Raw genomic sequence first — 20,276 nt, 5'->3', positions numbered from 1 at the left:
TGAACCTTAATTTTATGGAATAGCAGCCTGTCGGCAGGGAGAAACTGTGTCCCTCTCATGCCCTATGTCTCTCTTTTCTGTGGGTCCGGGGTCACTTTCCAGTTGTGATTCCAGTTGTCCACTGGCTGATTCTGTAGGGAACCCGTTTAGTGGAGTGGGGGGTGGGATCTTCAGTTAAATCCCTTCCATACAGAGAATCATACCAGTTTGTTTTGTTCACCAGCATGCACACAAATTCTGAAAATAGCCTTAATGGAAACTGGCCCATTAATTTGAGGTGAAACTCGGGTGTTTACTGACGTACCTGTGCGATTCCAACTGTTTAAGGTGGGAACTTGTGGGGATTAAGAATGAAAGTGTGGGGGAAGCACTGTGAAGTCCTCCTTTACAAAAACATTAGACATGTTGCACACAAGATACAATAAGAGTGCACAGACTAAAGGAGAATATCTACCATGGGACCGAAACGTCATGCAGAGTGGAGTGAACCTACAGTGATAGTATAGCACAACAGTCGTCTTTTAATTGTGTATTAGTGTTGTAAAATATGTAAGCGATGACAAATATATTTCACCTAATAAGATATGGAGAGTAAATAAGCTTATAACATCCCTTAGCAGTTAACAATGCATCATGATTTCCTCATTAAACCCATTCCCATTCGATAATGTGATTCACTGTATAAAGTTGTTTCAGAGAAACTGGGATACTTAAATGCTGTAAATCCTCTTTGAAAAATGTCACACACTAAACCGTTTTAACAGGGTAATTTCACAGATGATGTGGTTAATGATATGTGAAAACTTTGATTCTTTTTTGTTTTTTTTGCCAGGTACTGAATGAAGCGGTGGGGGCTTTAATGTATCACACCATCACATTAACACGGGAAGACTTGGAAAAATTCAAAGCACTTAGAATAATAGTCCGAATCGGCAGCGGGTTCGATAACATTGACATCAAGTCTGCTGGAGACTTAGGTAAGCTGGAAACACTTTACAATAACAAGCATCTCGCACAGTCATATTCAGCAGTAGCCCATGTTGCATTGCATCTGTTCAAAACCATACCAAATTGAATCACTGAAGGCCTGCTAAATTATGAGTGCTTCAGCAGAGACCCAATATATGATCTGGCATTGCTCTGGTAGAGAGCCCTGTCAGATGGAGGTTCAAAAGAACGGTATTGTGAACTTTGAAAGGTGAAAACCTCTACTTCTTCCCTTCTGACTCAATCTTAACATTGGACACCAAATTTGCCAACTAATGTCTGGGTTTGGGGTTATGGAGACTCTGAACTCCCATAATCCCTTAAGACAGTATAACATGAAACCCAGCTAACCTTAACAAAGCACCACAGCAAGCTCCAGTGAACAAAATTACACTGCTGCTCCATCCAATCGCATTCCACTTCCTCCTACGAGATGTAAAATTATTTGGCGGTTTTCTCGTTCCCTTCAGTTAAAGCAACAGCACAATAAGAAACAAAAAAATAAAGCTCGCCTTTCTCCAAGAAGGTGGGCTATTTGGGAGATTTTCAGTTTCCTTACAATTAATTCATTTTGCAATTAGTCATGCTTTAGGGGCCTACTTTTCATTTTATTTATCCAGTTATAATTTATTCCCCCTACCACTGGAGTAATCATCTTATCAGGACAGCCAGCCTGGCTTCTTTTGGGAACCTCCTCCAGCCCACCGCTCGTATTAAACCCCTTGGCTCTTCTTGTCAGCTTAGGCTCCTTCCAGACAGAATATTGTGTTATTAAGTGCCCTTTTCCCCAAGGCCTTCTCCAACACTGCCTCTGTTTTCCATGGCTGTTGCTGGTAGGGACCAGGCAACAACCCCGGTGGTTATAAAACAGAGCAGAGGGGAGGGACACAGGGGGTGAAATCCCAGACAGATAAGAGTGATGCAGAGTGGACTTAATAACCCACTGTGTCTGTTCATTGATCCCTATCAGAGTATATTTAGAACATTTTAGAAGATGTTTATCTTCCAAGAGATAGTAGGCAGTAGGCTGAGCTTTTTCATATGTAGTATTTGTCTGATGAAAAGACATAAACTGATAGGGGGAAATTTACTATAAAAATTTCATTGACAGATTTCATGTCATAGAGCAATTAGCACTGTGTTCTGGTAAAAGCAGCATGATGTTTCAACCATGTCCCTTTCTTGGGTTTGGAAAGATGCATTTGGACATTTGGTTTCCTTTGTGTTTTTTCTCCTAAAAAGAATGAAGCCAAAACTTAATGCATTCCAGGATACAGAAATGCCCCCACCCAGCTGCTGAGTTTGCCTCTGGGATGGGGTGATTTCAGTGTGAGGCAATGTTTTTAAGAAGTCTAGAGTTCTCTTATCTTTGCAGACAAGCTTTCAGAACATAGGATACGTCTAGTTTTCTTAAACACAGTACTGTCTAACTTAGTTTGTTCTTCTTGTTCCCTAAACATACATATTGCAGACTAGAGCTATTCAAGACTTTTAACTTCACTCCATGACATAGCTGACAGCTCCAGTAGGGTCAAAAGGACAGAGTTCTCGCATGGACCCCTGGGGTGGAGAAATCAGTGCCTTGGGGATAGATTTCTGCACAGCTGAATTACACCAAGAGCCAGAATTAATTTATACTGAATAAAGCTCAGGACTTCAGCAAAAAACACAATGCTATGAATGAATATAAAGGTCATTTGTCCGAATGAGATTTGTCTTGTGTTTGCAAACATAGTAAGGGTTTTTGATGCCTCTTGTGTATGTTTATGAATTTACTTTAATTGCATTAATCAACCTGTGTGTTACACATTTGGTATCATATTATTTTCAGCAGGATATTGTATTCTGTATATAGTATACTGCACTTCATGCTGATACAGTGGTGCAGTGCGTCTGTGCCCTAAATGATGGGTAACATGCCTCTTGTTCTGGCCCTACAGGGATTGCGGTGTGTAACATGCCAGCCGCGTCAGTGGAGGAGACGGCCGACTCGACGATGTGCCACATCCTCAACCTGTACAGGCGGACCACCTGGCTGCACCAGGCCCTGAGAGAGGGCACACGGGTCCAGAGCGTGGAGCAGATCCGGGAGGTGGCTTCCGGAGCCGCCCGCATCCGGGGAGAGACCCTGGGCATCATCGGCCTCGGTCAGTAGCACAACCACGACTCCGTGATGTTTACTTGTTGTCTGCCTGGTATTTACTCCATAACTCCAAATGTCATACAGATCATCAGAGTGACACTGATCTGTAGGAGAAGTAAATAACCCAATACATCAGTTTAAATCCAGGGTAGAGAACATGAAGCCATTTGATATGTTTGGATTTTAAAGAGGTGTTTTGTGTGCTAAAAGATTCCTTAAATTCATAAGAAATACTTTAATTCAGCTTGATGCAGCTCAGTGTGACTCTTTGATTTGATGATGACTGAAATTATTAGTCAGATCAACTGTTATGAGTGCCTTGAAACTGGGCTGAAGGTTTCTGACCAAGTGAGTTGGCAATTAAGTTAATTAGTATTGTCAGGCCTATATCATAAGATACCAGTTGTGTGGAACTTGAGGGCAGAGTGCAGCACTCTTTTAAATGTCAGTCATTTGGGAAAGTACATACAGCAGTGGGAAGTGTCCAAAAAATATGGGCATGATAAGACAGAGTTCAGACTTAGCACTTGTTTTGAAGCAGGGTCTGCACAGTTTATATTTCTACACTCCACATAGTCATATAACCCAAGAGTTTGTAGGAAGTTGCGTTTTTATATGTCATGCTTATGGGGCAGTAGCCGTTGGGCCGTGGGTGTAGAGCTGAGAATGGCAACTGATGGTCTAATAACTGTATTCCTGGCAGTTTGTTTCATTCACTGGCCTATATGATAGTAATGGCAAAATAGAGAGTGGTAGAAACACTGACAAAACCACTCATGGTACGTACCGTGTATTCAATTCTGCAAGTGACAGCAATGTGAAATGTATGGGCCCGAGGCTATAATGAGAATGGATCACTTGGGGCATAATGCCAAAACACGATTCAAAGAAACAAATTGTGAGTACCTACCGTGTGGTAATTGCCGAGTGTTCGCTGTGAGGCCCTTACCGGTGCTATCCAAATTTCTTTCATCTTAAACTTTCTTTGTGAGCCAGCATCAAAGGGGTTCACAGTTGATCATCTTTGTCAGAAAATGCTTTGAAACATACAAAAATCCCTGGAGCACAGTCAACAATGTCTGTAGGTATGTTAGATTTAGATTTAGTAGCTTTAAATCTATAATGACATACAGTCAGGTTAAATCTTGCAATCAAATATTAGCCAGTGGTGTTGGTTTAGTGGTATGTTCCTCTGGTTGAATTTTCATTGTGCAAGCCTTGTTGTCTGTTCCCGATCTACAGATGTTTATTTTGCAGCAATACACAATGTATCTGACTTTGACAACACGGTATGAAAACTATCTGACCTGCCCTGAATGTTTTTAACTAAAATATGCCAAAGAATTTTCACAGGAACTGAAAAGAGTAAAAAAATGTTGGAATCTTAAAATCAGATGTATTTACATATGTGGGTGGATGTGGGGCTTTTAATAACATAGACACAGGTGTGATATATGTCTTACTTTTTAATATTTGATTTGATATTAGCAAAACAGGGCTGTTCTAGTTCATTAAGTCCCATCCTGCACTATACCAACAACAGATCGATTATCCCTAAATGGAGCCCTCGCTTCTATCAGTTGGGTATGAATGAGACATTTGCAGTAATGTAGTATACCTTCACTCACATGTGGCCTTATTTTCTCGCACTGCCCATACTTGCTTGGAATATCAAGTGTGTTTTGGCTGCTGCTTCCTTTTGGAAATTCTGCCGAGCTGATGATGGATGGGATAAACAATGAGATGGCTCTATAGTCCGCCCTCATGGCTTATTAACAAGAGAAATGGAGGGCGAGTCTTCCATCAAGGAACGCCACTCATGGCTCCTGGCAGTGTTGAGCCACTGCTTCTGCTCACACATAACTCTCCTGTCACTCACAGGCTGCAAACAAAACTGTTTAATCCCATTTCGCACCTGTAAACACATACATACATTGTTAATCGCTCTTTTAAAAATATTCTAGAAATCAGAGAAGGCAGCATGTGAGGGCTACCCTGAGCTAGGCCTTGCAAAAGCATTCCAGTAAAGTCACTTCCTCGGATAGATCCTGAGCCAGGAATGAATTGCAATGCCGTTGACCGAGTCTGCTGATCTGGTCTACACAATGTGAATATATATCAAAATGATTTGAGTGACATTTCTTTTGCTTGTTTATATTCTCCTTCAAGTGGCTTGGCTCTGTGGCTCATTGAAATACACCCCACACTGATAACCCAGGGAGAGTGCGGCTGGCTCCGACAGGGTAATCCTGGATACCTGCGTGTCATAGTCATTTTACTGATAATCTACTGGAGTCACCGATGGCACTGAAGTAGCATGGAGGATAAGCAAGTGATTTATACATGGATAAGTCATTGTTTGCTTACCCAGGCTTTCATATCCATTATCAACTCTTAGGCATGTTCTGTGTTTGATTACAGAGCTGTTCCTCTCATGAATACCCTGCAGACCTCAATGAATGAACTCTTGTGTTTTAAAATACACAGTGTGTTTGCTGAGCTTCAGGAGTTGGCACCTTCTACCTGTTAAGACATTATCAAGAGGCCTTTGTTTCTCATTTTCCTTTTGTCTCTCACCAAAAAAAGAGAAAGGAGCCAGAGTCATTATTAAATTTTAACAGCCATGACAACTGCAATTTTAAATTGTGCCTTACTGTGACAGATCTTGATTATAATTTAAATAGCTTGTGGGCTGTGACATTGAAGAACCAGTGTCTAGCATTACAAATCAGAGTTGTTATACCAGTTTACTGCAGTTTTAGCATACAGGAATGACATTGTTATATTGTACTGAAGCTCTACATTTAGCTCCTGCCGTTTTTGTTTTCATTTTCCTCTTCACATCTGAAATCCATCCTACTTACAGAGACTCTGTTATGGACTCTAGGTAATGTAATTTAAGTAGATTTATAGGTTGGTTGGAGCAACCCTAAGATGTCTAATAAAATCTGTTCATGTGATTTATACTTCATGTACAATACAATGGAATCTAAGTAAAGAAAGAAAGATCCTATTATTTAATCCTGATCATCAAACGGTTTATGACAAAGCCATCCATCTAAGATAAAATGCAATCCAGTTACATGTCATCAGTTGTTAAGTTCTATCTTTCTCTGCATTCTTTCTTTCTTTTTATAAATTGTCTTCAGTAGGTTGCCCCAACAAACATTCCAGGAATCCCAGGGACTGTATAATCAAAGAACTGCTACCATTTACTCCCTTCTCTTCTTTAAAATAATGTTTCCACCCATACCTCAAGTGAATTGACATCAGCACACAACGTTTTTGGGAGTTCCATGGTTGAATAAATGTGCTTCTTTGTACTTTCTGAAAGCTGCACAAGGCCATGCTCAGAGAAAGAGATTGTGTGTGTGTCAGTGTGTGTGTGTGTTGCATTTTGTCAGTGTTTGTGCTTATGACTTGGGATAAACAGTTCAGCGGCCCTAGGTTTTGATTGTTTTACCATTTCCGTTTTATGATAAAATTATGATTAAAGAAACAAGTCTGAAGCCATACCAAGCAGTCAAGTATGAGGTCTGATTGATAGGAGCAGTCCTGTGCAGCAGTATCTTTTGATGGAGTGACTTACAAGCTTCAGCAATTAAAACATTTTACTGGGTTGACTGACATGAATTTTGGAAGCAAGAGGAAAGTTTAAATCCTAAAATTGACTAAGTGTGCTGGAAGTCCTGAGTCCTGCTTTCTCTCTCTCTCTCTCTCTCTCTCTCTCTCTCTCTCTCTCTCAAGCAGCAAGCAGGAAAAGGGGATCTGAAGTAGGATGTTTAAAAGGGTCTAGTTTGAGTCCTGTATATTGAGAGGCACACTGTGGGGAACAGGGGTGACTGGGAAGAGTCTTAATCTATGCTTCTCTTACAGAAGCACAAGAGATTCAAAGAGCTTTCTGGTGAAACCTCTGAAACATAGGAACTACAAAGTAAAACATGTATTAACAACATATATAATTGAGGCAATAATGATTTATTTCACAGGCAGCCTTCCCATCCCAAAGAATCAGAGAGAGAGAGGCATTATGCCTGTTTCTGTAAGGGAAACCTAATGAACACAGCAAAAATAACTAAAAACTAAAATAAAAATAACTGAATCTCAGCAGGAAGTATTACGTGAAAATGAGAAACATACCATGCAAATATAGTGGCTTGGAAAATACATTTGTGCAACTGGCATATGGAGACAACATATGGATTGTGGTTTGTGTTATCATAGCGATTTGAAGAAATAAAATGATAGCTCCTACACACCCTGAAGGGATGGAGACTTTAACCCCTGTATTGATTTTTGATTGCTTTCCTCCATGGCCTTAACTTTCTTGCTGTGCTCTGTAGACAGTCTCTATAGAGGTTTTTTTTTTTATTTCCCTTCACTCACTCTCCTTTAAGCAGATACTGATGAACTACTTCCCTGCAGCAATTTGCATTTTTTCTTTTCTTCTAAGAGGCAAGGAGAGCAATAGGGCAATGTGCTTGTTTCCATCTTGGCATGTACTTCCTTGGACGTGATAGATCAGCCATTTTCTCTCTGTCCCAAACACATGGATTATTTGTTTCTGCAGGGCCTCCTAAAGAAACATAAACCCTTTGTTTTGACCCAGAAGACTGTTAATAACCCTTGTGATAATTCTCCTGTGACAGATTTATTGGAGGGTTGAGCTTTTGTCATCATGGATGTTGTCAGAGGCCTCCCACAGCTGATTTGTGATTTGTAAAGGAAATTCTGCTGTGGTCAGCATTGATTCATGGCATAGGAAATCATATAGTTGCCTCGTCTGTGAGCAAAGCTGTTCCGACCAGCTTTATTTCTGTTATTATTATGAATGTGATCATGATATTTACTCCTTTCAAGAAAAATAGTAAGCAAGCAAATACAATATACATCTTTAGTCCTAATTAGAGTAAAAGTAACGAAGAGCAAGTAAAAAATACAGTGCATGTGTGGGCTGTGCTAACATCAGTGGGTAGATGGTTGCAGCATCCAGGGATGAGATGGGAGAAGGAGAAGGCTCTGGAGGAATCGTGGTGAAGGGGCAGTGATCTTTTAGGTTTTTTTGGTACATTTGGTGGTTGATTGCAGAGTTATGATCCCTGTGGTCCGAGATGGATTTAAACCCACGATCACTAGAAATAAGAGACTGCCAAGTGTGACTGGAGGACTAGAAAACAACTTTGCTTGAGGACATAACTGATGAAATGAAAAGCCTTTTCAAATATTCTTACCTAGCTGTACGCTCTATATTTCAAGATTTCAGTTTGTAACCCGTTTCATATTCAGCGTAACTGGCATTGATGAGAGAAGGCATTCGCCAATCCTGAATGTGATGGAAGCACTTTCAGTTGGCCTTTCTTAAGCTACCGAAAGTGAGGTCAGGTAGATGGCTTCCTCGTGGACACCTCCACAATTGCATGCTGACATATTGGAATTGTGTGTAGATTTATCATTTATAAACCCGAACAATTAAAAGAAAAATCGCCGGCATGTTGCAACACGTGGATTTCAGGAGATTGCAGTCTTGAAGAGATTTAATTTGTATTAAAAAAAAAAAAAAATGTTTTGTAATCATCTGTAGCTTGTTAGGTCATGAGAAATGCTGACTTGGACCTGCTATCTTACTGCTGCTCAGTTGTGTGTGTGTGAATATGTCATGGCTGTATAATGGGGGAGCAGAATATGCTAACACAGTTTCTGAGCTCTGTCAGCTGACTGACAGACTAGGAGGCTTTTCAGTCACACGGCGCTGCTCAGTTGTGTCAATCACAAGGAGTTGTTATTTAGTTATCTTGATTCTGTTATTGAAAAGCTGCACATCTAGAGTAGATAGATTGTAATATGACTCCAACAAAAATTATGAATTCACGTTGCTGTGAATGAAGGGTGAACATATTGGTTGGCATGATAGGCTGCTTTCAGAATCAGGAGAAAATGTTTTGTTTGAAATGGGCTTTAAAAAAGAAATAGGATCATAACTATCTTGATAGTATTTTAACAAAACAAAACAAAAACAAAAACAAAAACAAAATATATATATATATATATATATATATATATATATATATATATATATATTATTTGCACTGCTCTTGTTTTTTTTTTATTCTCCTGAGCAGTTGGTGTTTCTGTATGCCCTGAAATCTCAAATTTTGCAGAAATAGGTTCTTTTTTTAATCTCTCCTTAAATCCATCCAATATGATGCTGATGATTTCTCAAGCTCTTGCACTGGCTCTGAGTATATGTTCTTGTGCCTTAAGTGCATGTTAGGCTTCTAACAGTGTTAATAGTAAGAGATTTAAATCCAGGCCTCAGAGCTTTATTAATTAATAATACTAAACACTGAATTACTGATTGAGCATACAGCAGGGGCATATACTTAAAAGGCCCTAAGGCAGCATTTACTTTACATTACAAACTGATACATGTCTCTAATGTAGAGCTGATAGTTAACATAAGTGGAAAGTGTTGCCAAGGCTGCTGCTAGGGACATTTGTTGTACAACAGTTTTTCATAATAATTAACAACCTTTAATGATTAGACATACTCAGAAAATTAAAGGAGAGATTACGCTCAAAGAATGCGTGGATAACGTCCACTCTCCTGACAGTAGGTATTCTCTTACCATAAGGCCAAACGCCAGCAATATTGCTCATCTAACAGTTGCATTTTAAAAGGAAATCTTTAAATAAATACTTGTGAAAACCTGTCACCAAACAAGGGCTTTACTAAGTTGGCTCCTTCAGAAAGACTGGATGTTCATTCCCAGGTGCAGTATAAAGTAACAAGTAAAATATTTCATGGACCACTTGGAGAAACACGCAGATGCATTGTGGAATGTTCGTTCTTTCTCGATGTGAGGGTTGGGGGGGTTGCTGCGCTAAAAAATGGGGCTTGGAAACATGCCCAGTATAACACGAGTAGGACTTGTACCCCTGAAGAAAAAATAAATTGAATTCCTCTCTCTCTTCCTTTCTCCCTTTCCCCCCCTATCCAGGGCGTGTTGGGCAGGCGGTGGCACTGAGAGCCAAAGCGTTCGGGTTTAATGTGATTTTCTACGACCCCTACCTCTCTGATGGGATTGAGAGGGCCCTGGGGCTCCAGAGAGTGAACACTTTGCAGGACCTGCTGTTTCACAGTGACTGTGTGACACTGCACTGCAGCCTGAATGAGCACAACCACCATCTAATTAATGACTTCACCATCAAACAGGTAAGGCCGGCCGGCTCGTCATCAGGCTGCTGCTGCTCATCCATCCCTCATTACTGTGACCTCCAGCTGCTTCTGCCCATGTCTGTCATCTTCTTGTCACTGTACCTGTCTCTGTACAGCTCATGTGCATTTCTCAAACACCAATACCAGTTCAGTATTGTACATATTTTTTGTGTGTATTTAAAAAATATATAAGTTTCTTCCAAATGGTACAGGAGGTGCTGCCCCCTGGTGTTTATTTCGATTTTTAGGTTTTAAAACTATAGAATGTAAATAACCTTTTGAATTGCCAAAGTAGATGGAGAGGGTGCTGAATAGTGAACAGCCTCCACAGGAATGAAGCACTGCTCCTCTTTTAATGGAAATGTCCAGGGCTTTGAATTTGTGTGCAACTCCTGATTTATACTACAAATATTTAAAAAATACAACAGGGCAGTATAGTGTCCTATCTGTAGATGATAATGCTTGTTTGCTTTTTTTTGTTTTTCCTGTCCTGCTTCTCTCGGGAGGTGGTTTGTAGCTCACACTGTTGAAAAACTTGGTGCAGAAATGTCATGATGGGTCGTGCAATGAGGGGGTTTCTTAAGGTTTTGTGCTGTGTGTTGTGTGTTTTGTCCATGTGTGTGTGTGCGTGTGCAGATGCGGCAGGGTGCCTTCCTGGTGAACACGGCCCGGGGGGGTCTAGTGGATGAGAAGGCCCTTGCTCAGGCTCTGAAGGAAGGGAGGATACGAGGGGCAGCTTTGGACGTTCATGAAACAGAGCCCTTCAGGTGACCAACACTTACCTTCTCAATTTACACCAAGGTTGATACAAGGAAGAGACAATGATGCATAACCAGTCAACTAAAATGTTGTTCAGGGTCTGTATGATTGTCTGTGTGATTGAATTAAGAATCATTAAATTAAAAACTGAAATTGGTCTAAAGACAGGCCAGCAATGCAAGTAGTCCTAAAGCTATTCACAAGCCAGTTTACAATTGTAATTTTGTTTAACAGCACATGTTTAGTTAATTTGCACACCAAAAATAAAACACTGCAAGACACAGGACACTGCTACACATCTATATGAACAGTAGGACCACATCAGATGCAGTCTTGTAACCTCACCCTCCTCTTTTTCCTGTTTAGTTTCAGCCAAGGCCCGCTGAAAGATGCCCCAAACTTGATCTGTACCCCCCATGCGGCCTGGTACAGTGAGCAGGCCTCTATAGAAATGAGAGAAGAGGCGGCCAGAGAGATTCGCAGAGCTGTTACAGGTGAGCTATAAGCTCGTGACCCTGGCTGCCTGTGTGTTAAAATATCTTTGATTAATGTTTCGTTCTAGTGAGAGTAAGTATTAGTAAGGATTGGTATTCATGGTGTTTTTCTGCTGGAATAAGGAGCGTTCTGGACTAATTTAATGCTTTAAAAGTTATAATTGCCGGATTTTCATTAAAATGTAAGTAGTACATTGTAATTAAAACTGTCTAAATTATCATGATTATCCATCAGGGAAAATCAGTGACATGTTTTATCACAGAAAAGTGAGTAATAGATGGATTGTATTAAACCAAAGCGATTTTTGGAATGTGGTGTTAACTTATTATATTGTATTATTGAATTTTCAATACATTTAATTCATGCATATTCCTTACAGCAGGTTACTAAATGGCCTGCATGAAATTGCCCATTTTATAAATCAGCAGGATAGCTAAAAAAATCTCTACTTGGAGTGTATGATATTCTTGTGAAGTCTGTTTTCACTTCAAAACAACAGGCAAAGTGACAGGGAGTTAAATGAAAACAGTCAGTAAAATCCAATAGTCTCCTGACAGGCCTGGTCGGCAGGGCTTCACATTGAATTCCCGGTGACAGCTGCTGGCTGCCAGGGTGAGCACTTATTGAACAGAGGAGAGGATTACTGAGGGTCTACACAGAGCCACCGTGCCACTAAACATTTATGTTTTCGGTTAACTTTCAAAAGCACTGCTGTGGAATACCTCTTAAATGTTTTGCTATTCGTATGGTGATAGCTTTGACTCCTTTGCTTATGAATTTGAGAAATTACAATTTTTAATACAGCTTCACTTGTCTGTGAAGAGGGGAATTGTTTAGTATTTTTAATGGGAAGGAGGACCTGAACAGATAATATTGCCCTCCAGGGCCACTCAGTTCCAAGGTTTTAATGAGAACACGTATACAACTTTAAAAACAGGAAAGGCATATTTTCTCTTATAGTGACACTGAGATACTGGTGGAAGAGACAATGTCTGCGATCCCTGCCTTAATGATGCTTCTATTAGTACTGGCTCATCTGATTTTTACAGTGTCTTAAATAAAAGGCATTTTCCTTTCATTTGCATTTGAAATATGTTTTTCGAGGATAATGTGCTGTTATACTTCATTTTCTCCATTTTTATTTTTTTTTATTTTTTTTTATTGTCTTCCCAAATCAGGTCGCATTCCAGACAGCCTGAAAAACTGTGTCAATAAAGACTATTTGACTCAAGCCACACACTGGGCCAGCATGGACCCTACAGTTGTACACCCAGAGCTCAATGGAGCATACAGGTAATGCCACTCGCCTCGGCCATCTGCCCTGCGTTTCAGAGTCTGTAGGTTTACATTTAAAACAAGCATGCACATCTATAACAGAAATCCAGACCCTGGTCATGTAACACTGTAAAGCAGATCCCCTCACATAAGGCTAGCTTATGATCATGTTGTCTTGATGTAGTAAATGTTGCTCTGTACCTAATCCTTCATCTGGATTATGTCACCTGTCATTGATATTTTAGTACTGTAAATCTGATGCGCAAACACAGCGCTGGGATTGGGAGTGTAATTGCATAGATTTATGAGTGCTTTGCGAGACGCACAGTACGAGTCGCACAGTAACGCAAGGTGAAGATGTGCCTATCAGACATGTTTCATCATACTGGAGAGCAGCTCTCTCAAACTGTTTAAGGTCCCAGTTAGTGTTTTTGTAATGAAATCCTCACAGTCCATAGCATACCACGAAACAAAATATGTACAGTATATTTCATGACATCAAAATTTAATTGTCCAAAAGCTTCGCCATCAAATGTTTTAAGCATGCTTTAATAAGAAATAAAGGAAATGGAGATCCCTTGATTAGTCTTCAGCAGTAGACATTTTATTCTCGGGCAAAGCTTTTGTTTTGGAGTGTGAAAGCAATGCTTCAGTGCTTTGCTGAGGCTGTTAGATTGTATCAGCAGCTGACACCAGAACATGTACCAGATCTGCCTTTTATACATCACAAACCCCAGATTTCATTATCAGATTGTATTTCAAAGTGAAAATGAGGCCTTGATAGATAACAACAGTTTCAGTCCGTTTAAGACAGGAAATTCACATACTAAGCTTTCTGCAATCATTTCAGATTATGATGCTTGAAAGCACCAAGTTATAACTAAATTCTGTTATTTCATTTCTTCCTAAGAGAGTATCTCCCTAACTCTGATTTGATTCATGCCAATATTGTGACTAGCAAGTCTACCCATCTTATTTAGGATTCATATTGTGAGTAAAGGAAGGACACTGTAACTGTGCTGTACCATCTTCCTGTAACAGTGGGCAGAAGGACATGATGCAACATTTGTTTGCTTCCCCTCTGTACTTCCTATACACTTTGAGACAGTTTTTATAAAGCTTTAGTTTTAAAAATAATCACAATGGCCCAAAACAGAGTAAGCAGAGAGGAACAATTGAGAGACCCGCAGAACATAATAAGGCATGCAAAGTAATACAATCATAGTGAAATTCAGATCTATAATTATGCAGCGTTGCCTTCATCTGATGACATTGGATTTGGACTTCAGTTTAGTTTTAAAGCATACTAAGAATTTACGTTTAATTACCAAGATGTGTTACTTAATGTATATTCACAAAATTGATATTATTAAATTTTATATTTGGTTTGATTACACATTTTAAACTGACTGCAATTCTGTGAAACAGTTTAAGTGATTTCTCACAAGGGTGTACAAGTGTTTGTGATGATACTATTCCATTCTTTCATTTTAGTAACTTTTAATACTTAAGTGTAGTCTTCCTAATCAAGGCTGCTGTAAATACCCCACAGGAGAGCTCTTCTGTGTTTCAGGATGTGATGTTTCGACACTTAATGGATGGCAGAAAAGACGACATCTATATGAGCACAGGATTTATCTTCCCTGCAGCAGCCTGGGTGACAATTATGTTCAGTGGTAGTGTGACCGTATGGCTTAGTGTTCACCAGGACACTTCAAGACAGGAACACAGAGACAATAACATTTTAATCAATGTAATCAATTTAATTAATTACACTGATGCCAAATTGAGTCCTGTTGCACTGCAATAAATATATTGAATAAAGGCTCATAACACATTTATATTAGTCTTCTTTATTTGTTTGCCATTATTAATATGGTAGTCCATGTTTATATCCTGTTAATTAATAAGACATTATAATAAACGCTAAAAGTAATGATAATTATGCCTTATCTAGCCACTGCACACCTAATTTCTGAGCTCAGGCAATGAGTCTGATCAGCTGTTTATTATCCCTGCACTGAGCAGATAACTGAGCTATGCTACAGATTTGATCAGGAGAGATTTTCATGTATGTATGTAGCAGATGTCCTAACCAAAGGTGACTTACAATTGTCACAAAATACACTTCTCTACAGATTTACATAATGCAGTAAAGTACAATAAATGCAAAATACAATATACAGTATTACTTAATATGAACTAAAAACAAGTACAAAATACAATCCATTATGCATGCAGTGGGTAGATCAGGCATAATTATCAATATTAAGATCATTAATAAAAAATGATCATGTTAATAGCACCTTTATCATATTAATAACGACAAACAAATAAGCAAGGGATGACAAATCCCAAGCTCTTTAGATTTCGTCTTTTCTGTTGTCTGGTAAGTGTTGAAACTTAAATCCTGAAACACAGAAGAGCTGTCCTTTAGGTTATTTACAGCAGCCATGTGATGAAGGTAATACTTTTAAGTTACTAAAATGGTAGAATGGAACAGAATAATCACAGATACGTATACATTCCTACAAACACGAGTGCATATAAACCAATCAATGTGGGGACTGTGCTAGTTCCCCTTTAATGTTCTACTAGCTTTGTATAAATCAGCCTTTTTTCCATTGACATCATTACACTAGTAACATTGTAATGAAACATTATGGAGAATCAGTTGACCTTAGTGTCAAAACTAGACACACATAAATGGTAGACTATATACAGACTAACTTATAGTGTAACTTTATATACATGTTATGCTATGGTTTTCTTTAGTGTAATCATGCTTTGGGTATTCAGCAATTACATTCCCTAATCTGTTAACACACTGTGATTGGGGGGGGCTGTAGCATGTGCAATCTCAACATCTTGCAAAGTATACTTCTTGAATAAGTTTCTTTCCTCAATATTTGCAGAAACCGTGAATGTTACATAAAAACAATGCTCAATAGTTGAGTCAAGAGAGAAAATGACAGCCCAGGCTATGTTGTAACATTTGGAGTTGCCTGCAGGGTGAAAACAAACATTACAAAGACTTTGTGGGTCACATAAAACACCCATTGCTTTCTGCTGCTGCATTTCTTCAGCAATGTTTGCAAACAGTATTAAAAAGAACTCATTTTTAAATCTAAGTGTGTAGCAGAGCCATTATATTTCATACAGTCATTCAAGGGCGGGAAACAAATGAGTCACACTCGATTTTGTCACTGTGAATATATCAATACCAGAGTGAGAAATGTTACACTTGCGGCAAGATGAGCTTCACTGTGTAAAAACGTGAAGTGATACAATTCCCTTGATAGCATCCCCAGGTTATGAGTGTCCCGAGTCATATATTGTTTATAATGGTATGAGTTCACAGTGGTCAGTGGTTCCCTAAAGCCTGTTCATCTGATATTGTTTATATTACTATAACTTAGAAATATAAGGTACTTGGTTCTGCAGAAGATAATACAAACAGAGTCAAGTGAACTAGCTTAGTTTAGCCTGATATCTTTGTTTTGTATATCCTTATTATTTTTTATTAAATGATACCTATATGATTACTGTATATACATTTATCAGATTTTACTGATGCAAAGTAAAGGCATTAAGTGGTGTCAGTTATGCTATGTAAAGAAAGTGGTTACCACTTCTCCCTCAATATCTGAAGGTCAGTGGGTTTAAAAAAAAGTGCCTTCAGCTGTGTATATAATAGTCCTTTCAAGAGTCTGCAAATCTCTGCAGACTCTGGTCAAAACTGTTAATAATAGCTGTACACTGTGGCGAGGGTAGATTTTAAACATTGTTATTTCCATTTGATTCCTTAGTCACATTCAAGCTGTGGTACAAAACTTAAGGATGAGCGACCATGCTGGGATTTAATCCATGCTCATCAGAAATGTGTGTGTTTCAATCCAAATACTGAAAGGTAAAACAAACAAACAAACAAGCAACAAAAAATAAATATGCAGATTTATTGAATCACAAGCCATGAGTTTTCACTTCTTTCTGAAATATATTAAATAATCTTTGTTCTTAAGTCAGCGACACTTGAAATGTAATTTGACACACAGAAAGGGATGTGCATTTAAAGGGGAAATCAAATCTGTCCATAATGTCTACTGCACATTACCACCTAATAGAAAGATAAAACTAAAAACATTTCTTATTATATATTCCATTATTTTCACCACTTAGTAGAATATTGCTGTACAAACAGTTGAAATGGCAAATGTTTTTTTTTTCTGCATTTCCCCATTTCTGTATTTTTTGCAGAATATTGCAGGCTTCCTAATAAGCACTGAAATGGCATTTGCATACATATATTTAATACTGACGAGATTACAAGCTGGAAATAATCTTCCAGTCACCTTCTTACACTTTCACACACATGTGAGCAATTTACTGCCAGACACCGCATTAGGGAGTGAAAAAGTCAGACGAGTGTTTTTGAGCCATTTACAAGACTTAATAGGCCTTATTTAAGTGCAAGATTACTGGTCTTAAAAAATATTTATATATATAAATGTAGACATATATGAATGTTGCACACAATATATTTTCTGTTTTGTATTATGAACTGTATATTTGTGTTTATGTACTGTATAAATATATATGCAGTAGTGGGGAAAAAAGTGGGCAAAGCCTCTGCAAATAAAGAGAAAATATTAAACTGGTTGATCATGTTGCAAAGTTTGCACACTGTGTACTACTGAAGTTGTGCTATCAACAAATTGCATTTATTTGCCTTCAGATGAAGATTATTGTAATTCCTTATTGCCTCTTGTTGAAGATGAAATCATAGCATGAGAATTCTTTAGATGTTGCAACAATAATCCGAGGTCATCAGTTTTATATTCAAAAACCAGAACAACATGAGCGGATGTTCCAGCTGTCAAAATGGAAATTTGCATGTTGCAAAATATTTTTTATTTAAATAAAATGTCATAATATGTCCTTGTGTGAAGTAAGCACTTCAGTTATAGACAGATGAAGATGTTTTCTTCGCTCACCACAACCTCAGAGACTGAGACTGTGCTTCAGAAACCTCTTTAAAGCGACTAAAAGAAGTGGTCTATGTAATTTACATTTTCCTGTTATTTAACGTCTTTGCAAGAATGTGCCAGGTTTAAAATAGTCTGTGTGATTCTCTGTGGCTGATTTTATTTTTCTGATAAGATTTTAATTTGCCACAGTATCTTACTGTTCACATAAAAGCAACTGATAAATTGGAGGATCTGGTATGGAAGGAATTTAGCATGGGACACTACTGTATCCTGCTAACAAGGCAGGTTTCTAACACCTGTCATTTCAGATATAAATTAGAGAATATGCCTAGATTATATGATTTTCTCGCTATTTGCAAAGGGTTTGCAAACGTGTCCACAACTGCATTTCCAATCACATTTGAGTAATGTGATCTGAGGCCATTTTGTTCTGGCAGAGTTATTGTACAATGGCCAATAGCAATCTATGCAAAAACAACCACAGAGGATCACTCAGAACAGGATATTAATTAGAAGTGTTAAATGTATTTTTTATTTGATTGACTCATCAATAATGTTAGTTAGAATAACCTGATATATGACACCACCAACACCCTCCCCCAACCCCCAAAAACAACCCAGCTGCATATGTGGGATTCTGGCTTAACATTGTGTTTCTGTTTTCTTCCTCTGGATACAGGTACCCTCCTGGAGTTGTGAGTTTGGCCCCTGGGGGCCTCCCCCCAGCAGTCGAAGGAATCGTTCCCAGTGCGATGCCTTTATCACACGGCCTTCCTACCGTAGCCCACCCCCCACATGCCCCCTCCCCAGGCCAGGCAGGCAAGCCGGAAGCCGACAGAGAGCAGCACCCCAGTGACCAATTGTAGCCCCCCAAAGCCCCTCGTCCGATCAAAGAGCACTCCCCATTGCAGAGAAGTGGGAAACCACCTGGGTTACAAACAGCAGTGATGATGAAACCATGAACTATTGGGAGTCTTTTACGATTTTAGAAACTGGTCCAATAAAATTATGACGAAGGTTTTCTTTTAAACTTTTTTTTTTTTTTTTTTGTGCGGGAGAAGAAAAAAAATTGGATTTGGAATTGAAATGAAAAGAAAAAAGAAAAGAGAAAAAAATCCTCCGTATAAATTGTAGTTTGTCCCTGTCCAGTGGACTGATTTAACTGTTTCTGTGTCCTATGGGTTCCTTGTTAAGCAAGAGTAGTTAATTATATCATGAATGTAATCTGTCTGTGTACAGTTTTTAGAACATTAAAAGGGTTTGTTTGCTTAGCGGTCAAACAGGAAAAAAAAAAAAAAATCACAAAACAAAAAGGTAGGCATTCAACCAACTGATTTTGAAGACAATAACGACAAAAAAAACTTTTGTTTTATATGTTTCAACACGCCCAAAAAGAGGCAGTCTTTGCAAACTTTCTCAGGAAATTCAATTTTTTCCCTCTTCTTTTCCTTTATATGCCACACAGTGCATTGTTTTTTGTACCTGCTTGTCTTATTTTTTTAGAATAATTTAGAAGCAAATAACGAAAGATCACTTTTTGTTTATTTTTAATTTTCTGTTTTGGTGGGGGCATGGATCCCCTCAATTTCAACTTCTGGATAAAGCTGTTAAAGAAAAAAATCAAAAACAGATTTTGGGGAAAAAAAATTAAAAGATGTCTCGTACAAACCGGCACCATGCTTGTATCACCTGTTTAAATGTGCTCCATTGGTGGTAATGCGTCCAAGAAACAGCACTAGACTACTGAAAGGTAGCAGCATTTCATTGCCTACATTGGTTCCCTCCTGGTAAAGTGGTAGGCTAGCAATATTTTTTTGGTTAAGAAAAACAAAACGGAAAAAAAAATCATGTTTGTGACTGTATCCATTTGTATGAATTATTTTAAAAGAAATAAAAATCTCAGTTAAAGGTCGAGAGTGTGACTTTCTGTGTGGTGAGCACGTATTTAAACACCCTTCGGTTCTATGTTACTGCAAAAGCCATTAGGGAAAGTAAATACAGTGTGGTTAATAGATTTTTTTTTGATTGTGCTCTAAACTCTGTTTTCCTCGCCGCTAATATTCACGTAGCCAGATGCACAGTAACTGATTTTCAATTTGGCAACACCTGTCCCCTTCATAAGGTCAATGCAAAGTTATGTAGAACAAACATTCATAAGTAAACAGTTGTAGTAATTGAGAAATAAATATTTCAAATTTAACTATACTTATTGTCAACAATTTCCAGGATTTGTTGAACACTGATACAGCCTACAGAGAATATTGAGGATATTCAACTTCCATCTACCTGCGAATAGAAAACTGCAGACCTGTACTTCTTTCTTCTACATGTAAATATAACCACTGTCAAGTGCATAATAGATTGTTATAAGCGGCTGGGTCAGAGTTTTGATTGAATCTGGCCCAAGAAGTGT

General features: G+C 38.5%; 1 protein-coding gene across 7 annotated transcripts in view; it reads left to right on the top strand.

Moving 5' to 3' along the window:
* The window catches only part of ctbp1 (C-terminal binding protein 1), a 185,034-nt gene extending 165,259 nt beyond the window's left edge, over positions 1-19,775 (top strand). For 6 of the 7 annotated variants that reach the window (XM_066720197.1, XM_066720204.1, XM_066720201.1 and 3 more), the window contains 7 exons: positions 833-977; positions 2,928-3,134; positions 10,129-10,343; positions 10,983-11,113; positions 11,472-11,599; positions 12,779-12,893; positions 18,543-19,775. In XM_066720197.1, coding sequence (XP_066576294.1) covers positions 833-977; positions 2,928-3,134; positions 10,129-10,343; positions 10,983-11,113; positions 11,472-11,599; positions 12,779-12,893; positions 18,543-18,729 — 1,128 coding nt within the window. In that variant the 3' untranslated portion in view covers positions 18,730-19,775. Of the gene's footprint in view, positions 1-832; positions 978-2,927; positions 3,135-10,128; positions 10,344-10,982; positions 11,114-11,471; positions 11,600-12,778; positions 12,894-16,684; positions 16,786-18,542 lie in introns of all 7 variants that reach the window. The other variant, XM_066720203.1, reaches the window with a different exon arrangement.
* The last annotated feature ends 501 nt before the right edge of the window (positions 19,776-20,276 follow it).

This window comes from Amia ocellicauda, chromosome 13 (assembly GCF_036373705.1).
Source record: "Amia ocellicauda isolate fAmiCal2 chromosome 13, fAmiCal2.hap1, whole genome shotgun sequence".
Taxonomy (NCBI): domain Eukaryota; kingdom Metazoa; phylum Chordata; class Actinopteri; order Amiiformes; family Amiidae; genus Amia; species Amia ocellicauda.
The sequence above is the reverse complement of the archived record's forward strand: the minus strand, read 5'-3'. Positions and strand labels throughout refer to the sequence as shown.